Here is a 25,145-nt window from a genome sequence, read left to right as displayed (position 1 = left end):
CTAACTATTGCTGTCATTTTCATCAGATCACTACGGGCTGGAATGTATTAAGCAGATATATGGACCAAATTAAAATTCTCTTCTTACCAAAAATAAATAAATTAAATCTGTTTCCAAATATGATTAATTACCCATAATTAGAGACGAATAACTACTCTCTCTCTCTCTCTCTCTCTCTAGGATAGAGCTGGATCCCGTTCTCTCTTATAATATGCCTTTTTCTTTTTTTTATGGGAACTGAAAGCTGGCCATATCTGATTTCACTACTGTATCAAATTAAAATTCTGGGCGTGCTGTTGTGGATACACCTTGGAGGAAGGTAGAAGAACCAGTTAACTGTGGCTCCCTGCTTCAACGTTGCGGGGAACGCACGGCACATGATTGCATCTGTGGCATCTGTGGTCCCTAGGATCAGCATGGGAGATTTGAAGTAGTTTAAATGATCCTAAGGATCTGAGGAGCTGTTTTACAACTCGAAGGTTGGGAGCTCGAACCACTGGGGAAGGGGTGCCCCTCATGATCTTATTAGATAATGGTGTCAATCGATGGGGCTTAGCCAGGCTTGATCATTTGTAAATCTTGCATCGTGAATGCCAGTTTAAGTAAACAGTTCTAACTTCAGGGGGCATGCTACTGTTTATAATCGGACTAGTCGATGTTAGACTTTATCGGGCTACATTAAACGACCTTAACCAGGCTACGGACTTATTTAAGTCTAAACCGGCTTTTAAACATGCCTACACTAAAATTCTTTAACTAAGTGAATATTTTCTTTTTTTTAGTAAAGTTCCCTTAAGTGAGTTGAAAGCCGAGAAATATGTGATGCAAATTAGGGTTGTTAAAAACCTAGTCCAACCCCTAAAGTCTTTTCATTCAACCCAAGCCCAGCCTAGCTCTAAGTCATATCTCAGCCTGGGCCCAACCCAACCCTAATGGATCCTGATTGGATCGAGCTTAGTCCAACCCAACCTAATCTAGTACTATTGGCTACTTGGTTACTTATTTTGATGCATTGGAGAGGTCGAAGACGATTTTGTATATATGTAGATTGTGAAAAACGAAATAATTTTTGTAAAACTTTTTCTATAAGTAGCAATTATAATTCTCAGCCCAGGCCCAGTCCAACTTGGCATTGGGCCTGAAATTCTTAATCCAAAAAACTCATTTGGTTGAAATCTCAGCCCAGGGTCTTGTTTGGGATCAATCGAGTTTTAGACTTTAATTGAACTTCTCTTAATTGGGCTAATTGAGCGGTAATTGGGTCTTAAACCGACAATGCACCAATAAAGCTTAAAACGATCCTTAATTGTCATAGATATAGAAACTTTAATATAGTTTATTAAATCATCAATAATTTAGAAAATAATTTACATTTAATTACATTCAATAATTGATAAAAGTATCAATATATACCAATATTTTACCCAAAAAAAAAAAAAAGAAGTATATATATCATACTATTATATAAGTGCATGCACTCTTTATCATTTCTCTTCATCTTTATTTTTTTAGTACCCTCGATTCTCTCAAAATCATTAATCTCCAAAAAAATATCCCATTGAGGGAAAGCACCGCTTAGAAGTAAATCTACGTTTCTATATTCGCTATATTCGCTCGAACTTTCTTCTAAAGGGAAATCACCCATCGCAGGGGAGAAGTTGGTGCTTAACGGATTCCACCCTAGGCCCTCTTGCCTATATTAACCGATTCCCTATCAGTTGCTCTGAAACCAGTCCTACTTGAAAATCAAGCTGCTGGAGCTAAAGGAATGCTTGCCCTCTCAAGAAGCTAAAACGCAATGCCCCTCCAACTCCTTCTCTCCACCAAGCATGGCATTGGTGGTGGTTCTTATCGTAACATTTTTTCTCTATGTATGCCTTCTTCAACCACTACAAAGTGGGGGGGGGGGGGGATTTACTTCGTGACTGGCCCTCCTATTGTGACGTACCCGTCCCGTTGAATCAAAATCCCTCTTGCACCATGATAAGCACAATGGTGCCTTACACGGTTACACCACTCTTCAGTCCTCCATCTATAAGGCCTTCATTGACTCTTATGTTGAATTGGCAAAGAAGGATGGGAAGAAGTGAGTGGCGTCCGTGAAGCCTTTTGAAGCTTGCTTCAGCACAAGGGGTATTCCTGATATGTTTACATGTTTCTTTGTTGTTTCCTTGCAATCAGATGGGTTTATGTGGTTTATATAGTAATTAGCTGGTGGGAATTGTTAAGAAATGGTATGGGCTTGAGATTAGACGCAGTGGTTGATAATTTGCAAGGTTTATGTGCTGTTAATGGTGGCCATTGTTCACAGGTTATGGATGGTTGCAGAAAAAATTGAATATAGAAATAAGAAGAGGAAAATAGAAGCAAAAATCTAGGACTCCATCTTCATGCAGTGAGTCCACAATTTAAGAGCTGTCTAGAAAAACTATGATTCATTTGTCTGTCAAAGTTACATGGAAACTCTTCATTAAATTCCTAATCACTTAAATCTGAAATAAGCTGATAACAAGGAAAATGAAATGTGCTGGTGTGGAACAGATATAAGGTGTGACAGAGCTCTCTGTTTTTCTCTAATTTTTTGGGTTCTAACTCTTCTTTTCTCACTTAGACTTATTTTTCTTCAGCAATGGATTATGGGATTTTCACTACATTGTGACTGAGATCTCCTTGATCTAAATTGCTTGTCGCAGGTTTTATTTTCTTTTATTATCTTGTTAATCTGGTTCATCAATTACTGGTAAATCTTTAAACCCTTTTCTTTATGAAGTTTGAGCAGTGAGTGTGCATCTTCTTCAATGGATTCACGAATTTGCTTGATTACAATGTTTCCCTTTATATTTGATTTGGTTTGTAATAAATCTCACCCCCAAGGCCCCAACCATTCTCTATTGCTTCTATTTGACGCCTATGATTTCATTGACACTCATAAGTGAATTCAAGTCACAAAACAAGGTTTCTTTTTGTTTTGATTTCATACTTTTGACCGTCTTATCATACTTAAATTTTATGGTATTTTTCTTTCTAAGTTCGATAGTAATAATATTTGAATCCTGAAATTTAGGTTCAGTCATCTAATTGATAACGGCATGTGCTTGATACATTTTATTCTGTGAATTTTCTATGAGTATGACAATTAGCAGAGGTACGGTGCTCCTCTCTCTCTCTCTCTTTCTCTCCTTCTGCAATTTCGATCTGTTATTGTTATTCTATTCATATTCAATTTTTTTAGGGCTCTTTGATTTGGATTTTGGGTCATTGTTTATGTTACCTTGAGATTTCTATCTATTTGAGGGATTGCTTTAGAAAAATTGATCGCTCCACAAGGTGTATAGTAGTATAGGATGACAAAACACATATCTTTTGATGGACCTACCGACACCAAAAATAAGAGAGCTTGGGACAGGAGAAGAAATCTATTAGGTCCTTCAAATAAGTTGTTTATTTGAAGACACAAAGCTAAAGTGAACCTCCTTATCATGGATCTGACATTATCTTTCAGTACTGCTTCACCTTAAAGTACTGCTTTTGATAATCAGGTATTCCCATGCTCATTTTTTCCCTGTAAGAACCCCACTACTCATGGAAGTTATGATGAAAATGGGTCCTCTATTTCTATTGGAATATGCTTTACTGGGTAACCAGGTAAACTGATTATTACCACTTGTATATTTCTCTCTGTGGTTTGAAAACCCGTTCATTTGATCCTTTTTAAGTTAGAGATGATTATGTGGTTATTAATCTCTTTTATGTAAGCTGCAGGAAATTGTTCAATATATATATATATATATATATATATATATTTTTTTTTTTATGACTAATGTTCAATATTTTGGTTGGCTTGTATTTTGAGGTATTTTAGTTTTAGTGACTTGGCTAGGTAACGTGAACACACCTCACACCAATTTGGGTATGGCTTGATATCTTTTATTGTAGTGTCTTTCTCGCTGGGATCTATGCTCCAGGATGAGATTGGTCTCATTAAAAATGCAACTGACTACTGTAGGCTGGCATTTTTTTTTTTTCTGGAATCACTGAATGAGTTTATTTGTTATTTTTTGCTCCTTTGATTGCATCATGTACCTAATGTTTAACATTTATAAGTATTTAAAACAACTAAAATGGTTCTTATGTTCTATGTTTAAATTGGGATTCTTAATTGACTTCCTATCCGATGCTGCCATTGTTGGGTTTGTGGGAGGGGCTGCCATTACATTACACTTCAACATAAAGAACTTGTTTCAGTCATGCGCTCAGCATGGGGCTTAGTACATCATGGTGGGGTAAGCAATCTCTCACTCTTTCATTCTTTAATGTACCAGCTGAATTATTTATAATTTGATCTATGTATTATCCATTTGATCCATAGTTTCAAATCAAAGTAACTGAACTTTATTTCATTTTTTAGTGGCACTGGTAGAGAATACTCATAGGGGCATCAATTTTTTGCTTTCCTTAAGTTTTCCAAACACGTTGGAAGTCTCATTCATATACCTCTATTTACCTAGATTTTATAGGGCTGAAAGTCCTTATCTGACCCTTACGTGGTTTGATGCAAAACAGGGAAAAAATGTTGAGTTGAATAGTTTGTTGTTGAGAGAATGTTATGAGTAAGAATTTTTGGAAGCTACTAATGGACATGTTGAGAAATTGAGTTGCTTCATTCACTTCATATTTTTCTATTTTGCTTTATATAATTATGCTCTATCATCCACATTGATGCTTGATGGTTGATACTTCTTTCACTCTGTTCTGTTGAAGCTATTGTTGTTTTTAATTGAAATTTTATTTTAATTTGATAGTTAATTGCCTTTACTATGTGTTCCTAGACTAATATGATTTTTAAAATGAATTTTGAATCTTATAAAGAGAAACCCAGTGCATGATATTTTCAGTTTATAAATTGATGTTGACAATTGTTTAGGTATTTTCCTATTCTGATAGATTGGATATGACAAGCTAGGGATGCTTATTGGCCTTCAATTTATTAGGAGACCATGGTCTTCAATTTGTTGTGAGATCATGTGGAGGACAGTGTGTACGGATACTACTTTGTTGGAAGTCGTCCAGCCATCCTTTTGGATTATTTCATGAGGCAATGGACACTGATAGCGAAATGTAGGGGGACCCCCCCAAACAGACTTACCATTTGGAACTAATTCGGTTTCTTCTCTCCCTACAATTATAGAGTTGAAAATGGACAAGAGGTCGGGGGGTCCTAGCCTTGCCGGTATTGGTGGTGTTCGTAGGGATTGTGAGAGGGGGCCACTTAGCACCTCTGACTCTACCACAATAGAGCTTAAAGCTTTCAATAAATGAACGGAGATCTACTTCTCTAATGGTTGGTTTAACATTATCATCGAGGGAGACTCCATTACGATGATTAGGTGATTATAAGGCCATTCCAGTAGAGAGTGATATATAGATGGCATTACTAGATCGGGTACCATATTACTTAATATGCATGTATATTGTATTTTTTAAATATTCACGCAATATGGTGCATCTTTCACAGATACTGGAATTTTTCAATTTTTCCTTCACATCGTTTACAAATTTCTGGTTGTGCAAATGTAAATGAGTAATTAATGTCATGTACATATGGAAAAATGTAGGGAACTTGGCTTCTTTTGCACATCACTAACCCCTACAGTTTTAGTGAAGAAAGTGATGGAATAAAATTGTTTTTTGGGTGTGAGGTGTGCTCATGTTGTTTTCTCCTCTCATCTTTGTTTGCCTTTCTTCTTATTTCTTATTTCTTTTCCTGTCTCTTCTATTTCTTTCAAAGCGAATCAATCCTATTGTTATAATACCGAGTTACAAATTCAAACCCTATGTTCTCCTACACCAATGACAAAAATGGTACTCCAACACTCCTCTCTCTCTCTCTCTCTCTCTCACTCACCACACACACACCTCCACTAATATAATTGTCACAATGTCAAGACTCTGTCTTGTAAATAGAACAAGATTATATATGAGTTGGGATTTTTTTATTTTGAATATTAATATTTTTCCTATTATATTAAAATAAAGCCGGTTGTTCATAACCCTTAACATATATACACTTGTGACTATATGATTAAGTAGTTAAGTTAATTTTGGATCTATGTAAAGATGATCTCTTATTTTTCAATGTTCATATCTTCTTTAATGTTTTATTTATCCTCAATTTTTTCACATAGAGCTGCCTTTGTTTATAGCAATAATTCAGACTATGAATAGTCATTAGTTCTCTCTCTCTCTCTGGTATTGAAATGTCAGTGCTCTCAAGCTCTAGAATTTGACCTCCAAAAAATAAGGGCGAAATGTAAAGTCCATACTAAGCAGCTTCTTCACATTAAACAATTAATTAGTATTACTATCTTCATCTGTTATAGGAGTCTCCCAAACTGAAGTAACAAATTATTATTATATAAACGAAAAAAAAAAAGTGAGCTTGTCTTTCAAAGTAAAAGTCAGGAATTGAATTCGATGATGTGCAGTGTGAGATAAAAATTACCATGGAGATGGCATGCCTCAGATCTTCAAGCTTCACGGGCTGCTCAAACATCACCCAATCACTTCTCTTGGGCAAGAGGCTTCTGACCCAAATCCATGACCACTTCAATCAAATTGGCAATCTCAGGGTGGAGGAGTAGTTCCTTGCGTATTCTCCAAGGAACTCCAGGAACAAATCCAATTCTGACGCAACGTCAGACATCAAAGAGGTCGAAGTGGAAGTCGAAGGCAAGGGTAGGATGAGCTCATTTGCAGGAGAGAATTGATCACTGGGCTGATGAAATTCAGGAGATCGAAGCGATGAAGATGAAAGACCAATCCCAGGGATAGAAGATGAAGAAGTACCAATTCCATTATGGGAACGACGCGTTTGATGAAATAAAGAAGAGACCGAGGAAATAAGGTTGGAATTTTGAAGGTAAGTGAAGGCAGATAGAGGAATCTGGTTCGCGGACTGCCATGAGCTGTGCAGATCGATCAACATGAACTGTGAATTCAAAGTTCTATCTCTCTCTCTCTCTTTCAATAATTGGATAGGCCTTTCCTCAGCACTGACGACAATTCTATCTCTCTCTCTCTCTCTCTCAATACCAGAAAATAGCAGAGGTAAAGATCTCTCGGTGGTGGCGGAGGTGGTTGTGGCTCGGTGGTGACAGTGGTTTTTTTTTTTGGTCAAGGGCAATGGTATGTTGGAGAAAAGAAATTTTAGTAAAAATATCAAAACATGTAAGTTGATGGAAGAGAATCATTGTTTTGAGTAGTTTTATAAACCCAAACATGATTTTATGTTTTTTTGTTAACTAAAACACAAGTTGGGTAATTTTGAAAAAGGAAACTCAAAAGTGGGAAATCATGTACCACACTGTTTGATAACGTTTCTACCGTTTCTGTGTCTAGAAACAGCAAAAACGGATTTTCACGTTTCTAGAAACAAAAACTGTTTTTTTGGTGTTTTGATGAACCTGTTTCTCAAAACGTTTTTTGCAGACATAATGCCATTAAAAAATCCAATAATATCATCGGATGCCCAAAAGGGAAAGAGGGTTTGGTTGCCTCTTTTTAGGTTTAAATAATTGAGAGATTTATCGGGCACGATAACATTTTTTTTTTTTCTCTCAAATTCGTTTCTAGAAACGACGAAACAAATCAGACTTGTTTTGTCAAAGTCGTTTCTAGAATTAGAAATAGACATACATTTTGATTTATGTTTTTAGAAACGGGTGAAACGGAACAACTTTATCAGACTCTTTTTAGATTGTTTCTCCATTTCTAGGAACAAGAAAACGCAGAAGCGGCAGAAACGAAACATTGTCAAGTGGTGTCTACATTTTCACAAAATATAACTCCTTGTTTTTACCGACTTAACCCATCCACCCCCTACTTCGACCCAAACCCGACACCTTATCTCAACCTAACCCACTTACCTCTCCAACCTCCTTAGCTCCATCCCCAAAACGCATAGGAAGGCTGGAGTTTTTTTTTTTTTGGCTGAAATAGGAAGGCTGGAGTAGAAAACCTTTTTCCGTGACTAAACGGATCTGGTTGTTGAATGGAGGATGTTCAGGCGGAAAAGGAGCAGAGGTCCTGAGGTGATATCTAACACCATGCTCAAAGCTGCGGAATTTACTGAACTATAATTAGGGGGAGGGAAAGAAATCCTCCCTGGGGTTAGCTTCTGACAGCTGCAAGAAATAAACAAACAAGGGGAAATATAAGTTCAGGGTAGAGAAATGAGATCCAAAACAGGTTTTTTTTTTCTTTGGGGTGCAGATCCAAAACAGGTATTAATACCTCAGGAGATGGACCTCTAATAATGTTGCTTTGTACTGTGAAGGTATTTCCATCAGAGCTGCCAGAGCAAATTGTGCATCCTTCTTAAAAGTTGGGAATTTTTCTTGTCATAAGCTCTGTAAAATTTACAAACTGCATATGACACAGGTAAAGATAGAATGACTTCAGGAAATTATCGCGAGCACAACTTATAACGCAAAGGATTTTCATTTTCGCCTTACAACCTGAAAACTATCAAATGCCCAAGAGGGAATATTTTCGTCAAACTTTAAGACATGGGGAGAGAGAGACAAAGGAAATGCAGTGGCCAGCAGCAGAGAGAAGGGGAAGATATAGAAGCCTGGTTTGCAGGGCAACTGGGAGATGAGGAGATTGGAGTGGGAGAGAGAGAAAGGGGTTGCAGCGGCGACCTAGGGTTCCATTTCTTCTTTCCTGGGTGGGTTAGGTTGAGTTAGTTTGTCGTGTATCAATCAAAATAGAAAGTGAATAGGTTAAATGGGTAAAAATAATTATTCTTTTTTTTTTTCGGTTACGATTTCTAGATTCGTTTCATCCATTTGCGCATCTAGGCCTCTATGGACACTTTATGGGCGATGCGATGCGTTCAGAGAAGATCAGGATCTAAATCGGGGCTTAATTACCAGGAACCCTTTATGTGGTGTGGCATGTGGTGATGTTTTAAGTATACTTCTATGCTGGTCTTGAACATTTATATGTTATTGGGGAAAAGAACATTAATGGATCCCACCCTTTAGTCTCTTAACACTTGCGGTGTGAAAGGAGGATCTGGATCCTCCGTAGCGTGGGGGTGTGTTATACATTGTATAATGCAACACCACAAATCAACACGTGGGATATCTCTAATCGAATGGCCTAGATCGCTAAGAGTGCATAGACCGCATGCGAAAGGTCTGGTTTTCCTATGCATAAGTTCGTTCACTTCTGGTTTTCACAGCGCCGACGAACTCTCTGCTCAAAATCCATCGGCAACAACATTCTCGGATAGTTTCACCTTCTATCACTGCCGGCAACCTCTCCCTTACTAACATCACCTTCCATCTCTTATCGTTTCCAAGATCTACCCCTAAAAAAAGGGGGGTGGGAAATGTTATTTTTATAATCCGAGAAGAAACGATAGTGCTTCACTCAATTTTCACTGTTCATTTGAAAATTTTCAGTCTTCTACTCGTAATCGCAGAGAAATTTCGGAGTACATTAAAGACCTGCAAGAATCCTTTTTCCTACCGATTAGTGGAAGAATTTTCCTGTCCTCAATGTTCTATAGAGACATAACGGCTCAGATTTTTTCCTCTACCCAGTTTGATTTTGATGCTATAGCTTCATCTTTGTATTGAAGAAGAAGAAAGAAATAACTGATTTTCATTCACACCACCCCTTATTGCAACTGATCCTGCAACCATGGCCCTAGGGATCAACTCCCGGATCCTCAACTCCCCTTCGCATTTGGATTCTCAACGGTTGTGGAATCCACCTAAATTGCAGCGTGGACGATGACGTCCAGATCTGCAATTCTCCAGCCCCAAGCGTGAAGTATTGTGGGATTTCTTTTTCTATTTACCTTTTGGGTTTGGTACCAAATGTTTCGCTTGTCTATTGAACCCTATGTGCTCTTAGCAATCTAAGCCACTTGATTAGAAATCTCCACGTGTCAAATTTTAATGTCACCTGTGCTACAGAGGATCAAAATCCGTGAAAAGATCGCCTTAACCCCTTGTGGTCGATGCCTCTGCCTATTGGCCCTTGCAAAGTTCAGCGTTTTTTTCATCAGTAATCAATATGCAAAAGAAAATGATTGCAAGAAGTTATGGATTGAAAGAGATTCTATAGCTATGATCTCTTGCATCACAAATAAATACATCCCATGGATTTTCAAGCTGTTACATACCATTTTCAGCTATAATTTTGTTTCTGTTTTTGTTTTTGATTTTTTTTTTTTTCACTTTTTTTATTGTTTTTTTAATATATATATATATATATATATATATTTGCTTAAAGTTTTTGTGGTAATGCCGAATGTGGTTCCTTAGTTAATTTTGGGTAAAGTATTGTTTTGCGATGGCAATGTCAATGTGAAACTTAAGATTAATTTTTAATCTCAGTCTTATCATGGCCATGGGGATACCCAAACCTTAATCTTGTATTTTTATTTTCCAACCCTCCAACTACCCTCAAACGATCAATCTAAGGATTGGGAGGGCTTGGTCACACATCCCAACACTTGCCAACACCTGTGGATACGTGTCCAAGCACTTCCGACCCTTTGATGAATTGTTGGAGGGTCGGTGGTGTTGGAGAGGATCTTTTTCTTACTTTAATATACTGATTTTCTGATCTATAGAAAATAATAATAATAATAATAATAATAATAATAATAATAATAATAATAATAATAATAATAATAATAATAATAATAATAATAATAATAATAATAATAATAATAATAATAAGAGAGATGAGAAAAATGAGATTTAGAAACATGAATTAAGAGAGGTAGTTTTAGAGAGAGAGAGAGAGAGAGAGAGAGAGAGAGAGAGGAGCTAACACAATAAAGTGACAAGAAGCACCATATAATATCTTTGATTTGGGAACAGAATTTTAATTTGATAACATTAACGATATCAGATATGACCAGCTTAAGTTTCCATATACTTCTACCAAAAAAAAAAAGTTTCCATATACGTGCTTGATACATGTCAAGATGCTAGCTGGCAATTCTCTCTCCTAATTGTTCCCAAATTCTAATATCCAAAAGAATTCTTTAGTTTTTCCCATGGCTACGACAGCGGCAGCCTCTAGTGATCTCATGAAAATGACAGTCAATAATTAGGGTAATTGAAGTCAGATATATAAACTGAATATACGACCTTATAATTTTACCATTTTCGGAATATAATTACGCTAAAAGGTTTAGTATGGCACTGTGTCTTTCTTTTTCCTTTTTTGAAATGATCCTCATATCTTTCTATATGATACCCCATCATATGCCCTTATAGTATTATCCGCTTAATGTATGCGGGTGGCGTACCTATCTCTCTCTTATTATGGGAAAAGATACTGCTTCTCTTTGTTTTACAATATATATAGGGAGATCACAAGAGATGGTGAGGCATAATTCAGTGCCATAAACGGTGAATGAGAAGATTTGGAGTGTAATCTTCAATGGCTAACTCGTGTAGCTTGATCAGCTCTCAATCATGGCTAATCACTCTCCTGATTGTCGTTTCGGCCTCTCTCAATGGTGTTATTGTCATTGCCGATACAGATAAGAAGGCAAGCTCATGCTATTTCCATGGTTATTCGTTTTTTATTGTTTGAAAGAGCCCATAATTAGTTTTTGTTGTTTTTTTTTTTTGGGGTGGGTGTTAGGTTTGTTTTGCTTGCATTAATAAGAATGTGACTTTTTTTTTTCTGCACTAAAAGGTCTTATATATTAAAAAATTTTAAAACCTAGATCTAAGTACACCAAAACAAATACAAAATGAGGGATAAAATCCGAGATTATTCCTCCATCTTCGGCTTGACCACCAACAAGAGATGAGATTCACTACTCCATAGAAAACCTAAATTTTGATTTTCCATCACCATTTACCCTAAGCTCCTCAAGAATTGAGCTCGGGAGCCTAGGATTGATGATTGACTAAAAACTTCGAGTAACACTTTTTCACTAGGAAATCTGCAATGGGATTGGTTTCTACGAAGCAACGAGAAAGCTTCGACATGATTTTAGAAATATAAGGCTGCAAAAATTGTCATTCTTGCAAATTATACTATGGTAATGATTTTTTGAAAACAACCATTGTAACAGCCATCAAGTCAATCCACAGATGGTCAATTCTTAGTAGTTTAGCAAGCATGATACCATGGATTAACCAAAGATTTCTGCTTCATAATTTGTTCTAACTCCTAGATAGGACCCAAAAGAGAAACTACGATAAAGTTATGATCTTGGATAATCCCACCAGCACCCACTCTCATAGGATTACTAAAGGAACATCTATCAATGTTCAGCTTGAACTAGGGGTGTCAATTCCTAAACCGAACCAGTAAAACCAGCCGGACCGAACCGATAACAACACGGACCGAACTGAACCGAAGCCTTATTGGTTTGGTTCGGTTTCAAGTATTGCAACCCCAAAACCAAACCGAACCGCACCAAAAACCGGATGAACCCGAAACCAAACCGAAACCGGCTCAAAATCCGGACCGAAACCGAAACCAAACCGGTAAGAAACCAAAACACTCCAAAATTCATTAAAAAAATCAAAATTTGCATAGTTTTGTATACATTTGTATAGAAATTCAAATCCAAACTAGACCAAAAGCCAAAACCAACCCGGTTACAAATCGATTTAAGAAACCGAAGTTCAGCAGTTCAGCATTTGGTTGTTTCCCAATGGCTCCATACCGGTTTAAAAAACCGATCCAAACCAAAATGAACATGATAAATCCAAACCGGTACCAACCCGAACCCAAACCGCACCGAAGCCAAAACCGGACCGAAACCGATAAATCTTTAATGGGTCGGTTTCGGTCAGTTCCAAAGTCACACCGAAACCGGTGGAACCGGACTGAAACCGCACCAACCCGGACCGTTGACACCCCTTGCTTGAACCATGTCTGAGGAAGGTCACACCACACTACTTGCAAAGGAGCAGCAACCTTTAAAACAGACTTCTTATCGAGAATAAACTTTTTGTGACCATTAATCAATTAAACATTTTGTTTTAGATTAGGAAAAAAGAACTTTGTGGGGAGCCCCTGTGTGTTTATCACTCTCCTCTCTTTGTTATTAAAAATCCCTGCCCCTTGTTTAGGGAGGAGAGATAGACATAGGAACGCTGGCCCTAGGCCTTTCTCCTAGACAGAGATCCACTTTCCGATTGATTTATAGGTTCTCCACATTCACACTATTATATCTAAGGTGATTTATGAAAGTCAATTCTATTACCAATTTCAATCTGGGAGAATATTGTGGCCAAATGTCGGCCTTCTAGGCAGATTAGGTCTTTCCATAGAGAGAGGAAGTGGATTCTCTCTCTTTCAACTGGAATTTTGTTTGCGATCCTATAGGCAGAATGAAGTTTTGTGCTGTCAACTACTATATCTGGTGGGAGAGAAATTTGAAGAGATCGTCCAGCTCTTCACATTCCAACTCTCGTCAATATATTTTTTACCCCTCCCCCCTCCCCTTTTTCCTTGTATCTTCTTTATATTAAAGTCTTGAACTCCTTTGTATCTTCTTTATATTTAAGGACTTGAATTTAAGTGGGGTGAGGAAGCATGCAACCACTAGAATGGTTTGTGTCGGTTACTATCTAAAATATGTGGACTTTCCACATCATCATCCAATTATAGTTTCTAACAAGAATAATGAGTTTCAGTTCCACTTCATCATGAATCATAATAAAATCATTATATTACAACAAAGGAAAGCCAATTAGTACCAAAGACAACGTCAGCAGGAAATATTCACATCTTATTCTACGCATCTTCTACTGATGAATAATATCATATGGTTGGCATAGGTTTATATTGTATATATGGGTGCACTATCAAAAGCTGAGGATGGCTACTCCATAGAATCTGTCCATTTGAACATCTTAAAACAAATCCTTGAGAGAAGGTATGTATAAATGTTTTTTACCTTTTAGTATTTGGTTCAACTTTAATGTGAATTTTCCCTCATAGCAAAGCTTCAAGTTCTAATTTTTCTAATTTTGCTGCTGCAGTTCAGCTAGAGAATCCTTAGTTTGCAGCTATAGAAACAGTTTTGATGGATTTGCAGCTAAGCTCACAGAACAAGAGCAAAGAAAGCTAAGAGGTACTAGTTGCTGAACATTAACCTCTTTGTATCTCTCCTTCTAGTTATTTGTTTTTAATAGACAAAGTTTGAAAAGTATAACCATGTATGTTACCATACACAAACTTGCAGGCATGGAAGGTGTAGTCTCTGTATTTCCAAGTAGAACCCTTAAACCTCACACAACAAGATCATGGGATTTCTTGGGATTTCCAAGCACTGTAAGAAGAATGCCTAACATTGAGAGTGATGTCATTATTGGCATGATTGACACTGGAATCTGGCCTGAATCTGAGAGCTTCAATGATAATGGGATTGGTCCTCCCCCGGGAAAGTGGAAGGGTATTTGCCAAAACATCACCTGTAACAAGTAAGAATTCTCTTCAAAAAATTGTCTCTTCCCTTACTACATAATTAAGATTCCTTCAAGAAAGTGACAAGAAGGAGATGATTGATTTCAAAATTTCTTTGAATGTTAAATACAGTAAGATTATTGGGGCACGATTTTACAATGCCGAGAATAACTACAAAGAAGAGGAAGAGAAGTCCCCTCGTGATATTATAGGACATGGAACACACACTGCTTCTATAGCAGCAGGTGTTGAAGTTAAAAATACAAGCCTTTTTGGCCTTGGTGAAGGGACTGTAAGAGGAGCTGTTCCCTCTGCAAGGATCGCTATCTACAAAGCATGTTGGAAATCTGGTTGTGCTGACCATGATGTCCTGGCTGCATTTGATGATGCGATTGAAGATGGTGTTGATATCTTATCAGTTTCCTTGGGTGGTGAATTTGCTAGATTATTACTGGAAGATCCTATTGCAATTGGAGCATTCCATGCAATGGAGAAAGGGATTCTTACTTCTACATCTGCTGGAAACTTTGGACCACTAACTAGTAATATCGCAAATCTTGCTCCATGGATGTTAACTGTAGCAGCAAGCACCACAGATCGTCGGTTCATCAGCAATGTCACAATAGGCAATCAGATTACTATGGTGGTGAGAGTGCTTCTTCATGTTACATTTTTTTTACTATACCTGTTCTTCATGTTGCATTTTCTTCATTGGGACCATCTATTAGTGTACTTAAAATTGTAACTTTCTTTTAAATGTCCATTGTCTTATTCCCAATTGTGATTTAAGTTGAGTGTTAAAAAGAGTATTTAAAATAACTTTAAAATGACTTATCATTATACCATTACAAAAGTGTTATTATTTTGTATTTTTTTTTTTTAATATTTAAGTGAATGCCTAGGTTTGTCCTCATTAAACAAATATTGTACTAAAAGGACAAAAAAAAAAAAAAAAAAAAATAATGTTCTAAATTTTTTGACACCTCAAGGTGTGTCAACAAGTAAATCCCAAATGACGGGGTTATTAGGGACCAAGATGCCAAAACTTTTTTTGAAATTATATTGTAAATTTAAAATGGACCTCATTTTCCAACATCTTTTTTTTTTTTTTAAGTATTTGTATTAAATGTATAAAATAATTTTTTTTTATTTATTAATTTACTTATTTTTAATGATGTAATTTTCTTTTCTTCTAGTCATTTATTGTGGTTATTCAAGACAATGTACTATTCACTAAAAATCAAAACAGTATATTATCTATTATCTAACAATAAGAAAATTGTCACATCATCATTCCACACAACACAGTGAAGTGGGTTGCTTTGGTAAGCTTATAACTGAGCATGATTAAGTTTTTTCTTACTATGACTTTACAAGTGCTTTACTATGATTACATGTTAATCATCCTAACTAAACCCCAATCTAACCAAAATTTCTACCAGGGTCAATCCACTTCCTACAAAATGCTTGTGACATCTCTTTATAGAAAAATTTGTTGACGGAATAGCCATTAAATACTCTAGAATAAATCACCTATTTAGCTGCCAGTGAGAATTTAGTTATTTGTCTATTATTATTTTTTTATGGATAGTAAGTTTTGCTTATTACTCACCATTTTCATTGGATAATATGTTGTCAGTATTAATTTCCTTCTTTGATAATCAGGGACATGCTATCAACACTTTCCAAACTCAGACAAAGTCATCCCCTATTATATATGCAGGAGATCATGTTGCACATAACTTTAGCAGTAAAAGGGCAAGGTAAAAGCCATATAAATGATGTCCATTTTTTACCTTCTCTTTCTCAATATGTATTTTAGTGAATATGGTTTTCTTTCTTCATTCAGGGCATGTACTCTTGGCTCCTTGGACAAAGATTCAGTGAAAGATAAGATTGTCTTCTGCGATACATACTCTGATGGTAGCGGGCCTGTCCTTATAGATGCTCAAGGAATGGTGATGGTAGATGATACTGGATCTGATGATATAGCCTTCTCTTATCCTATACCAGCAACGGCTATCAGCATTGCTGATGGTGAAAAATTAAAGCACTATTTAGATACTACCAGGTTAAATGAGAGACATACACTGTTACTTATATAGGTCAATGGTTGTGCCTTGACATTTTAAAGACATAGATTTACTAGTGAGTTTGTGTTAACGTGGTCAATATTTCTACCTTTGTACAGAATCCCTGTGGCAATGATCTACAAAACTGAAGCAATTCATGATCATCAAGCTCCACAAGTGGCTTCATTCTCTTCTAAAGGACCCAACACTCTTTATCCAGATATCCTCAAGGTACTCCAAAACTTTACATAATAAAAAATTTCTCACAGTGAGAGTATATATATATATATATATATATATGGGAAATGAAAGCTCTCTTATCGCTTGGCCTAGAGTCTAGACATAGAGGGTGGTGAAATGACCCCCCCACCCTTGTGAAACTGAACTTTTTTCTTTGGGGTATTGCAGCCAGACTTAATTGCCCCAGGGGTAGACATCTTAGCGGCCTGGTCTCCAAAAGCCACAGTTTCAGGCTACCAAGGTGACAAGCGCTCTGTAATGTACAACATTATATCTGGAACATCCATGTCTTGCCCTCATGCAACAGGTGCTGCTGCTTATGTTAAAACATTTCATCCTTCATGGTCCCCTGCTGCAATTAAATCAGCTCTCATGACAACAGGTGATTTAAGACTTCTAACCAGGGAAGTACAGAAGTCTCAAAACTAAGCTTAACCCACTAAATTATTTTTTATTTTGTCTTGCAGCTTATCCCATGAATGGCTCCTATCCTAAAGAGGCTGAATTGGCTTATGGTGCTGGTCAAATTGATCCACTAAAGGCTGTTAATCCAGGTCTTGTGTATGACATTTCGAAAGCTGATTATATACAAGAGTTGTGCAACATGGGTTTTAGTGCGGATGAAATTAAGATTATTGCCGGAGGTAATGTTACTTGTGCCAAGAAAAATGGAACTGGTGCTCTTTTAAACTATCCTTCTTTGGGTGCTTCAGTTACTGTGGGATGGAAAATTGAAAGATATTTTCCGAGGACAGTTACCAATGTTGGCTTACCAAATTCTACATACAAGGCCACAATTGGACCACAAAAACTACTAAATGTTACAGTTATTCCCAATGTCCTATCTTTCAAGTCTTTGAACGAGAAGCAGAATTTCACTGTACATGTTACGGGGCCAGGAATTGACCAAGCTTCAATCATCTCTACATGGTTACTGTGGTCTGATGGGATACATAATGTAAGAAGTCCAATTGCCTTCTGGGCCTCTTTTTGAAATTATTAATCTTTCTTCAAAAAGTTATTTAGAAGAAAAATACTATCTTTATGATCTTTGATCTCTAATTGTGAACCATTTGTGTTAAACTTGTTCCAATTTACTAACTATAAAGCAATCAGTCACACTGACTGAAAGCTACAACCATTATAATAATTTTGGTTTTTTTTTTTTCTTTTCTTTTTATTTTTTTTTTTTTTTTTTTTTTTTTTTTTTTTTTATTTTTTTGGGGGGTGGGGGTGGGGGGTTAAACATTCACTGAACATCAGCACTTGGGGACGAAACACCTAGTTGATACAAGTAACCATGAACAGAAAACAAAAAGTTTAGTGATACCGTAACTGAGAAAGAACTAGGTCCCCTGATGGTTTTAGTTTTCGATTCTACCTTGCGGCTAGGAAGTAAAACCTGGTAAAAGCATTGCATAGCTTTTTTCTGCAATCCTAAAAAGATTAGCTACATTAACCAGAACTTTATTTGCTTGGTTCCAAAGCTTAAGGGGGCAGACCAGGTTTCCTTCTTTTCTCCAATCTCTCTTGCCAACCTTCTTTATAAGTTTATTGCAAAAATATTTCAAATAGGCTTAAGATAGTTATTGATCATCTGGTGAACTATAGCTAGGTTGCTTTTATCCTGAGGAGAATTGTTATTGGCAACATCATTCAATGCCATGAAATTTTTAGAGGCTTTGATAGGAACTCCTCTGTTCTCCTCAAGCTAGATATCCCCAAAGCATTTTTTTTTTCCGCCAAAAATCCAAATTTGTATTAAAAATATGAAAAGAATACATCAAAAGACTGAAGAGCTAAAACCCCCACCTTCGGCATTGCCATTAGCAAGGGCACTCAACAGCCACTAACAAAACCGATATTGAGGTCTGGCTTGAGCATCCCTAACCGCCTCTTCCTGAATATGATATGGAAGATTTGGACAAGTTTCCCACAGTCCTGATTTAGTTGTTGCTTTAGCAAAGAAATCAGCAATCACATTTGCTTCTCTGAAACTATGCGTTAACTTTCATGAGATAGCTTGAAGATAGTGATAAACTGCACTCCACTCTTGCAGGACAAACCATGGAGTGATATTAGCTTGCACCACTGCCACTACCAACTCTGAATCAGTCTCAATCCATAAAGCCTCAATTCCACTGATTTTGCTCTCCATATTCCTTCCACCAGCCCTTTGAATTCTGCCATATAATTTTATTGTATTCCTAAGAAAATATTAAAAGAGTCAGTAATGACTCCCTTGTGATCTCGAAGAATACCTACTGCACCAGCTCGTCCTGGGATACCCAATGAAAAACCATCGTCATTCAATTTATACCATCCAACCATGGGAGCACACCAATGTACTTTAAGAATATGTATTTTTTTCCTTTGGGAGACCCTGCAAACCCAGATTTTTGCAATAAACTAGATCATTTGCGCATCGAATAGCACCTTGCATATCTGGATTACTTTCCTTCAATTCTCTGAGAATCACATAAAAAACTTGACTAGTGAGCTTGCTCCTATTACCATACCGCCTCCCATTCGTCTCCCTCCAAATATTGTCCGCCACTATGACAAGCCCTGCAGTCCAAAAGCCTTTCAATGCTAGAATGCGTGCTTTCCTCCAGATTACCAGTCAATGATAGAATCTTGTCTACACCTACCCATCACAAAGATGCCACAAATGGTTTCCAAATCTCCACAGAATAATTGCACTCAAGAAAAATAAGATGGAAGGACTCCTTAGATATTCCACATGACTACACTTTGAAGCTAGTAAAACTCCCTTAGCACATACTCTTTTATTTGTTGGGATCTCTATGAGCCAATCTCCAACCAAAAGTAGCTTGCCGAGGCTGCAGTTGCTTATCCCATATAATTTTTGGCCATAGAATTATTGGATTTCTCTTTCGGATTTCATCTCACGTAGAAAAAGTGGTAAACACCTCAATGGACGAACAACTCCAAGCACATCTTTCCTCAATGGAATATTGGGGAGGACAAACTGAGGTAGCTAACTCAATGAAATTTCGCAAGAAGGCCAATCCAATCCTTAAAAATGACCACTAATTATTTAATATGAAATTAGAAACTTTTGTGTTTGCTTTTGCAAAAACATTATCATCCAAACCAAACTTCTCCATTATTAAAAAAATCATCCAGCCATCTATCTTTCCAAAAGCTGATAGATCTACCATTGCCAACAACCCATCTTTCTTTACTTGCCACGAAATTCCAAACCCTCTGTGTCCCAGTCTAGATAAAAGAAGCTTTATAGGATTTCTTCATAGCACCATTACTTGATGTGAACCTAGATTTGAAGAACCTACTAACAGCTGATAAACCATGCTTGATGTGCCAAACCTGTTTATAAAAGAGTGCTTTATTTATATTACGAAGATGACAAATACCAAGCACTCCTTCTCTTTGGGCCTACAGACCGTATCTCAGCGAACTGAGATTGCCTTATCGGAATCCACATCTCCCATCCAAAGAAAATTCCACATTTATTTTTCAGCTAATGAAAAAAGAGAAGCTGGCCACCAGTACACAAAAAAAAAAACTATGAACTGGTACACCAAGAACAACAGACCGAATCAGCTGAGCTCTTCTTGCCATTGACAATAATTTCCCTTTCCAGCTAGCCAATTGTAAGGGAAAATACCTTTTTCCTCTTTTTTCTACTATTTTCCTCCTTCTCACCTAGTCTGCCATGCAAGGGTGGTGAATCATCTCCAAACATGTTTGGCGACTATGGGGGGAGGGGGAAAGCAGGATTTTTTGGAGTTTCCTTATAGGATTCAGGGCCTAGAACCCTATAGTGAAGCCCAATTTTGATTGAGAGATGGAGCTCGAATAGACGGTTGGATTCCTATCAAAGGAAGGAACCCCCGAATTTGACTTCATATTTTAGTCTATTCCAGAGATAGGGGTTCGTGTTAGGTTATGAGTGTGGGAAGGTGTTAGGCACCCACCTCACCCAGAATTTCCAGTCTTTATACCAGAAGCTTGGATTTCGAATATTCTTCCCCGAGAATTTTAATAGCCTAAGCTAGCATGGAAGTCCTATTACATGAAATAACGCAAACATATATATATATATATATATAGATATGCATGAAAGAATTGTTGGAAATTATTGAAATATCATATGAAATATAGATCTATATTAAAACCACATGAAATAATAAAATCTACATAAAATAGTAGAAAATGCAATTATCCTGTCTACATATCCATAAGATGCCCCATGACATATATACATTTACAACGTTATTTCATATGAGGAACACAAGCGATAACACATAAAATGATGAAACATGTTACATTTAACATACAAATGCTAAAATTAATACATGAAATAATAACAATAAATCATTATTTTATGCAATAGACACATAAAATAATATATATGGAGATGAGGTATGTATTATTCATGCAAATGGAATTACGATGTAATATTTACATGATAACGACCGATGAAAATGGTGAAATTTCTGATAATTTTCCTCGACTTAGGGGCAACAATTTAATTTTCTCCTCTCTTTCTTGGAGAAATTAAAAAACTTCCAGCACTTAGGTAAAAAAAGTTGACATGATTTCTTTGCTAGGGTATGAACATGGGTTCTAGTTTCCGAGAATTTGAGCAGGGCTTCCACACTATATTCCTAGGGTTGGAATTAGCTTTGAAAATTTGGGCACGGCTTCCGCGCCATATTCCTAGTGTTGGAATCAGTTTTGAAAATTTGGGCAGGGCTTCAGCGCCGTATTCCTAGGGTCGAAATCAGCTCTGAAAATTTAGGTGGGGCTTCCGCGCAGTATTCTTAGGGTTGGAATCGGCTCTGGAAATTTAGGCAGGGCTTCCATGCCGTATTCCTAAGGTCAGAATCAGCTGTGGAAATTTGGGCAGGGCTTCCACATCATATTCCTAGTGTCAAAATCAGTTATGGAAATTCGGGCAGGGCTTTCACGCCATATTCCTAGGGTCGGAATCAGCTCTAAACATTTGGGTAGGGCTTCCACGCCTTATTCCTAGGGTCGGAATCAGCTGTGGAAATTCGGGCAGGGCTTCCATGCCGTATTCCTATAGTCAGAATCAGATCTGAAAATTCGGATAGGACTTCCGCGTTGTAATAAAAATATTGAAATTAAATAAAAATAACTTAAATAGAAGTTCCATACTGATATGGCCAACGTGGAATTCCGAAAATGGGGTAGGACTCCATTAACTTCAGTAAGCTTGGCTCAGAATTCCTACAGACTTTCTTTTTTTTTTTTTTTTTTTCAGGGTTTTGCAGTGACTTGGGGTCACTATTTATAGAAGGGAGTAAGAGCAGCCATGTAAAATGACCTAAGAGCGTGTAAAGGGGGGTCACATTTGTGTAAGCCCCTTACACATCTGTGTAAGGTCTTACACGGATCCGCGTATGTGTAAGCCTTAAACAGATCCCTCCCCCTTTGTCACTATGTTATGTATTGAAAAAATACGTGGCACCTTGTTATGCATTAAAAAATTCTGTGGCACCCCGTTACGCCTCCAGATACTCCCATAGGTGGGAGGCTACCCTGTAGACTGGGCGGCAGTAGCCTTTGTGGAAATCTTATCACGACAGTAGCCGTAGGCTGGGTGGCAAGTTTTGGATAGTATTTGGTTTAGGGTTTGGTCCGGTTTAAGTTTTGGTCTGGGCTAGGTTTTAGTTTAGGGTTTGGTTTAGGTTTACGGCTTGAATTGGTTTAGAGTTTTGGTTTGGGTTTAGGGTCTGGTTTAGGTTAGGGTTTAGGGTTTGGTTTAGGCTAGGGTTTTGGTTCGGTTTAGGGTTTGGCTAGGGTTTTGGTTCAGGTTTAGGTTTTGGTTTAGGTTTAGGGTTTGGTTTATGTTAGGGTTTTGGTTTGGGTTTAATGATTGGTTTAGGTCAGGGTTTAAGTTTAGGTTAGGGTTTTGGTTCGGGTTTAGGGTTTGGTTTAGGTTAGGGTTTTGGTTCGGGTTTAAGGTTTGGTTTAGGTTAGGGTTTTCGTTTTGGTTTAGGGTTTGGTTTAGATTAGGGTTTTGGTTTTGGTTTAGGTTAAGGTTTTGGTTTGGATTGGTTAATTTGGTTTAGGGTTTGGTTTGGTTTAGGGTTTTGTTTGGTTTAGAGTTTGGTTTGTTTAGTGTTTGGTCTGGTTTAGGGTTTGGTTTATGATTTGGTTTGGTTTAGGGTTTGGTTTGGTTTAGGGTTTGGTCTAGTTTAAGGTTTGGTTTTTTCGTTTGGTTTAGGGTTTGGTCTGGTTTAGGGTTTGGTCTGGTTTATGGGTTTGGTTTTGTTTGGTTTAGGGTTTGGTCTGGTTTAGGATTTGGTTTGGTTTGGTTTGGTTTGGTTTGGTTTGGTTTAGGGTTTGGTCTATTTTAGGGTTTGGTTTTGTTTGGTTTGGTTTAGGGTTTGGTCTAGTTTAGGGTTTGGTTTGGTTTGGTTTAGGGTGTGGTCTGGTTTAGGGTTTGGATTGGTTTACGGTTTGGTCTGGTTTAGGATTTGGTTTGGTTTGATCTAGTTTAGGGTTTGGTTTGGTTTGACTAGTTCAAAGTTCACGTCGGCAATACGGCACATCTAGGTATCTATTTTTTCGTACAAGATATCGATGGGACGGTATTTTCGAATGCTATCCAATGATACAGGAATCGAGCACATGCTAGGCTCGATTTTCGTATTCTGGAAAAAAGTAATAATGCCCATTTTCGGTCACCTTTTCCATAAAAAAATATTGGGCTAGACTCCTAACCGGTCTTACACTCGATTGTATTCTACCTGTTCTTACATAGCGGCTTTAGGTTGGGATAGATGGGATAGTTTGGACATGTGCCGAAAATTGGATTTCTTTCTAAAAGAGAGAATACATGTTTCATCATTGACCGTAATTCATCATTGCCGAGGGGGGAAAAATTTGGTGTCTACAAAATGCCCCTCTTTGGCCGAGATTGTGCAACAATCGAAGGACAAAGAAAAGAAATTTTTTTTTGTCACCCTAGAGCATGTATTGCTATTATCCTGCTCAGGAATAGCGGAGGTGCAATGCAAAAGCCAAGCGCGTGGAGGTGCAATACAAAAGCCAAGCAATTAAACTCTAGCAGTAAAATTCGATGAAAACAAGAAATTAATATGACAGTACATCCAATTGACTAGTATCGGTATATCAAGCCACTAGAACTAGATCATACATGAAATGTTCTGAACTTGGCCAAGAATGCAAGTATGAGGGAATTATCTAAAAGTATAATTATATTCTAATGAGAAAGAGAATACATACCTGAGAGACAACTCATTGGAGAAATTGCAAGGATATCATTCTTATAACGTACCTCAGCTCTTCTGATAAAATTGACCTTTTCGAACATTTCTTGATACTTCTGATCTTATTAATGTCTTAACAAGACAATTGACGCTGAGATTAATATTTTCCAGTATTGTCATGGAAATGAGACTAAAATTGGCACTTTCTGGCACTGTTGTGGAGATGATATCATCCGGGCAATGCAATGGGCACTTTCTAGCGGTGTTGCGGAAAAAATATTTTTCATATGCATCTTAGCACTGTCGGGGAAACGTCATTCTTATAATGGCCTCTTGAAATGAAATTGGCAATTTCTGGTACTATCGTAGAAATGACACTCTTTTTACGACACTTGGAAAAAAAGCTAACTAGTAATTAAGGTGCCAAGTGGTGAGATGATGATCTTAAAGCCTTGCTTCCTTTTCTTGGACACTCGAGACTAACTCTGGATCTCTTTTTTTCCTTTTTTTTTTTTTTTTTTTTTTTTTTGAATCAATGCCCTAAGAATTTTTTTTTTTTAAGAGTTTGGTACATATGAGACCGCACTCGAACATGCCGACTTGCCTATGTATCCCTTGTGAGGAATCAGGTCAAATGTAGTTCAAGTGGTTACCCTGAACTTAAACATAATATTTTTTTAATTGATCCATATTAATCAAACCTGACAATTCATCTCCATCCAAATCCATGAGTAGTACGGCTTTCCCTAACAAGATTTTCTTTATTGTGAATGGACCACTCCAATTTGGTCGAAACTTTCCCCGAAGATCTTGTGTAGACGCTCTTTGTTATCTGAGAACCAAATCTCCAACTTCAATTTTGCGAGGACAAAAATTTTTATTAAATGCTCTTGCCATTCTCAACTGATACTTTTTAAGATTTTTCATAGTCTTCATTCTTTTTTCATCCAATACATTGACTCCATCATATTTAGCCTGTACCCATTCTCCTTCTGGTAACTTGCTTTCTATGAGGACTCGAAGAGAGGGGACTTGCAACTCAATTGGCAACACAACTTCCATTTCGTATACAAGGGAATACGGAGTTGCCCCTGTAGAAGTGAGAATCGACGTCCTA

At 37.2% G+C, this 25,145-nt stretch overlaps 1 protein-coding gene across 1 annotated transcript; it reads left to right on the top strand.

Moving 5' to 3' along the window:
* Positions 1 to 13,843: 13,843 nt before the first annotated feature.
* LOC122062179 (subtilisin-like protease SBT4.13) lies at positions 13,844 to 17,928 on the top strand. Its single transcript, XM_042625888.1, has 9 exons — positions 13,844 to 13,936; positions 14,043 to 14,134; positions 14,246 to 14,483; positions 14,599 to 15,112; positions 16,132 to 16,229; positions 16,316 to 16,537; positions 16,658 to 16,769; positions 16,947 to 17,160; positions 17,246 to 17,928. The coding sequence occupies exons 1-9, from the start codon at positions 13,854 to 13,856 to the stop codon at positions 17,770 to 17,772; spliced, it is 2,100 nt and encodes a 699-aa protein (XP_042481822.1). The 5' UTR covers positions 13,844 to 13,853; the 3' UTR covers positions 17,773 to 17,928.
* The last annotated feature ends 7,217 nt before the right edge of the window (positions 17,929 to 25,145 follow it).

The sequence above is a fragment of the Macadamia integrifolia genome, chromosome 14 (assembly GCF_013358625.1).
Source record: "Macadamia integrifolia cultivar HAES 741 chromosome 14, SCU_Mint_v3, whole genome shotgun sequence".
In the NCBI taxonomy this organism is placed as follows: Eukaryota; Viridiplantae; Streptophyta; class Magnoliopsida; order Proteales; family Proteaceae; genus Macadamia; species Macadamia integrifolia.
Note: the sequence above shows the minus strand (reverse complement) of the source record. Positions and strands in the feature narration are given on the sequence as shown.

Coding starts and splice junctions, on each gene's coding strand:
- LOC122062179 (XM_042625888.1), top strand. CDS start 13,854: ATGGGTGCACTATCAAAAGCTGAGGATGGCTACTCCATAGAATCTGTC. Junction 13,937..14,042: donor AAACAAATCCTTGAGAGAAG/GTATGTATAAAT, acceptor TTGCTGCTGCAG/TTCAGCTAGAGAATCCTTAG. Junction 14,484..14,598: donor CAAAACATCACCTGTAACAA/GTAAGAATTCTC, acceptor TGTTAAATACAG/TAAGATTATTGGGGCACGAT.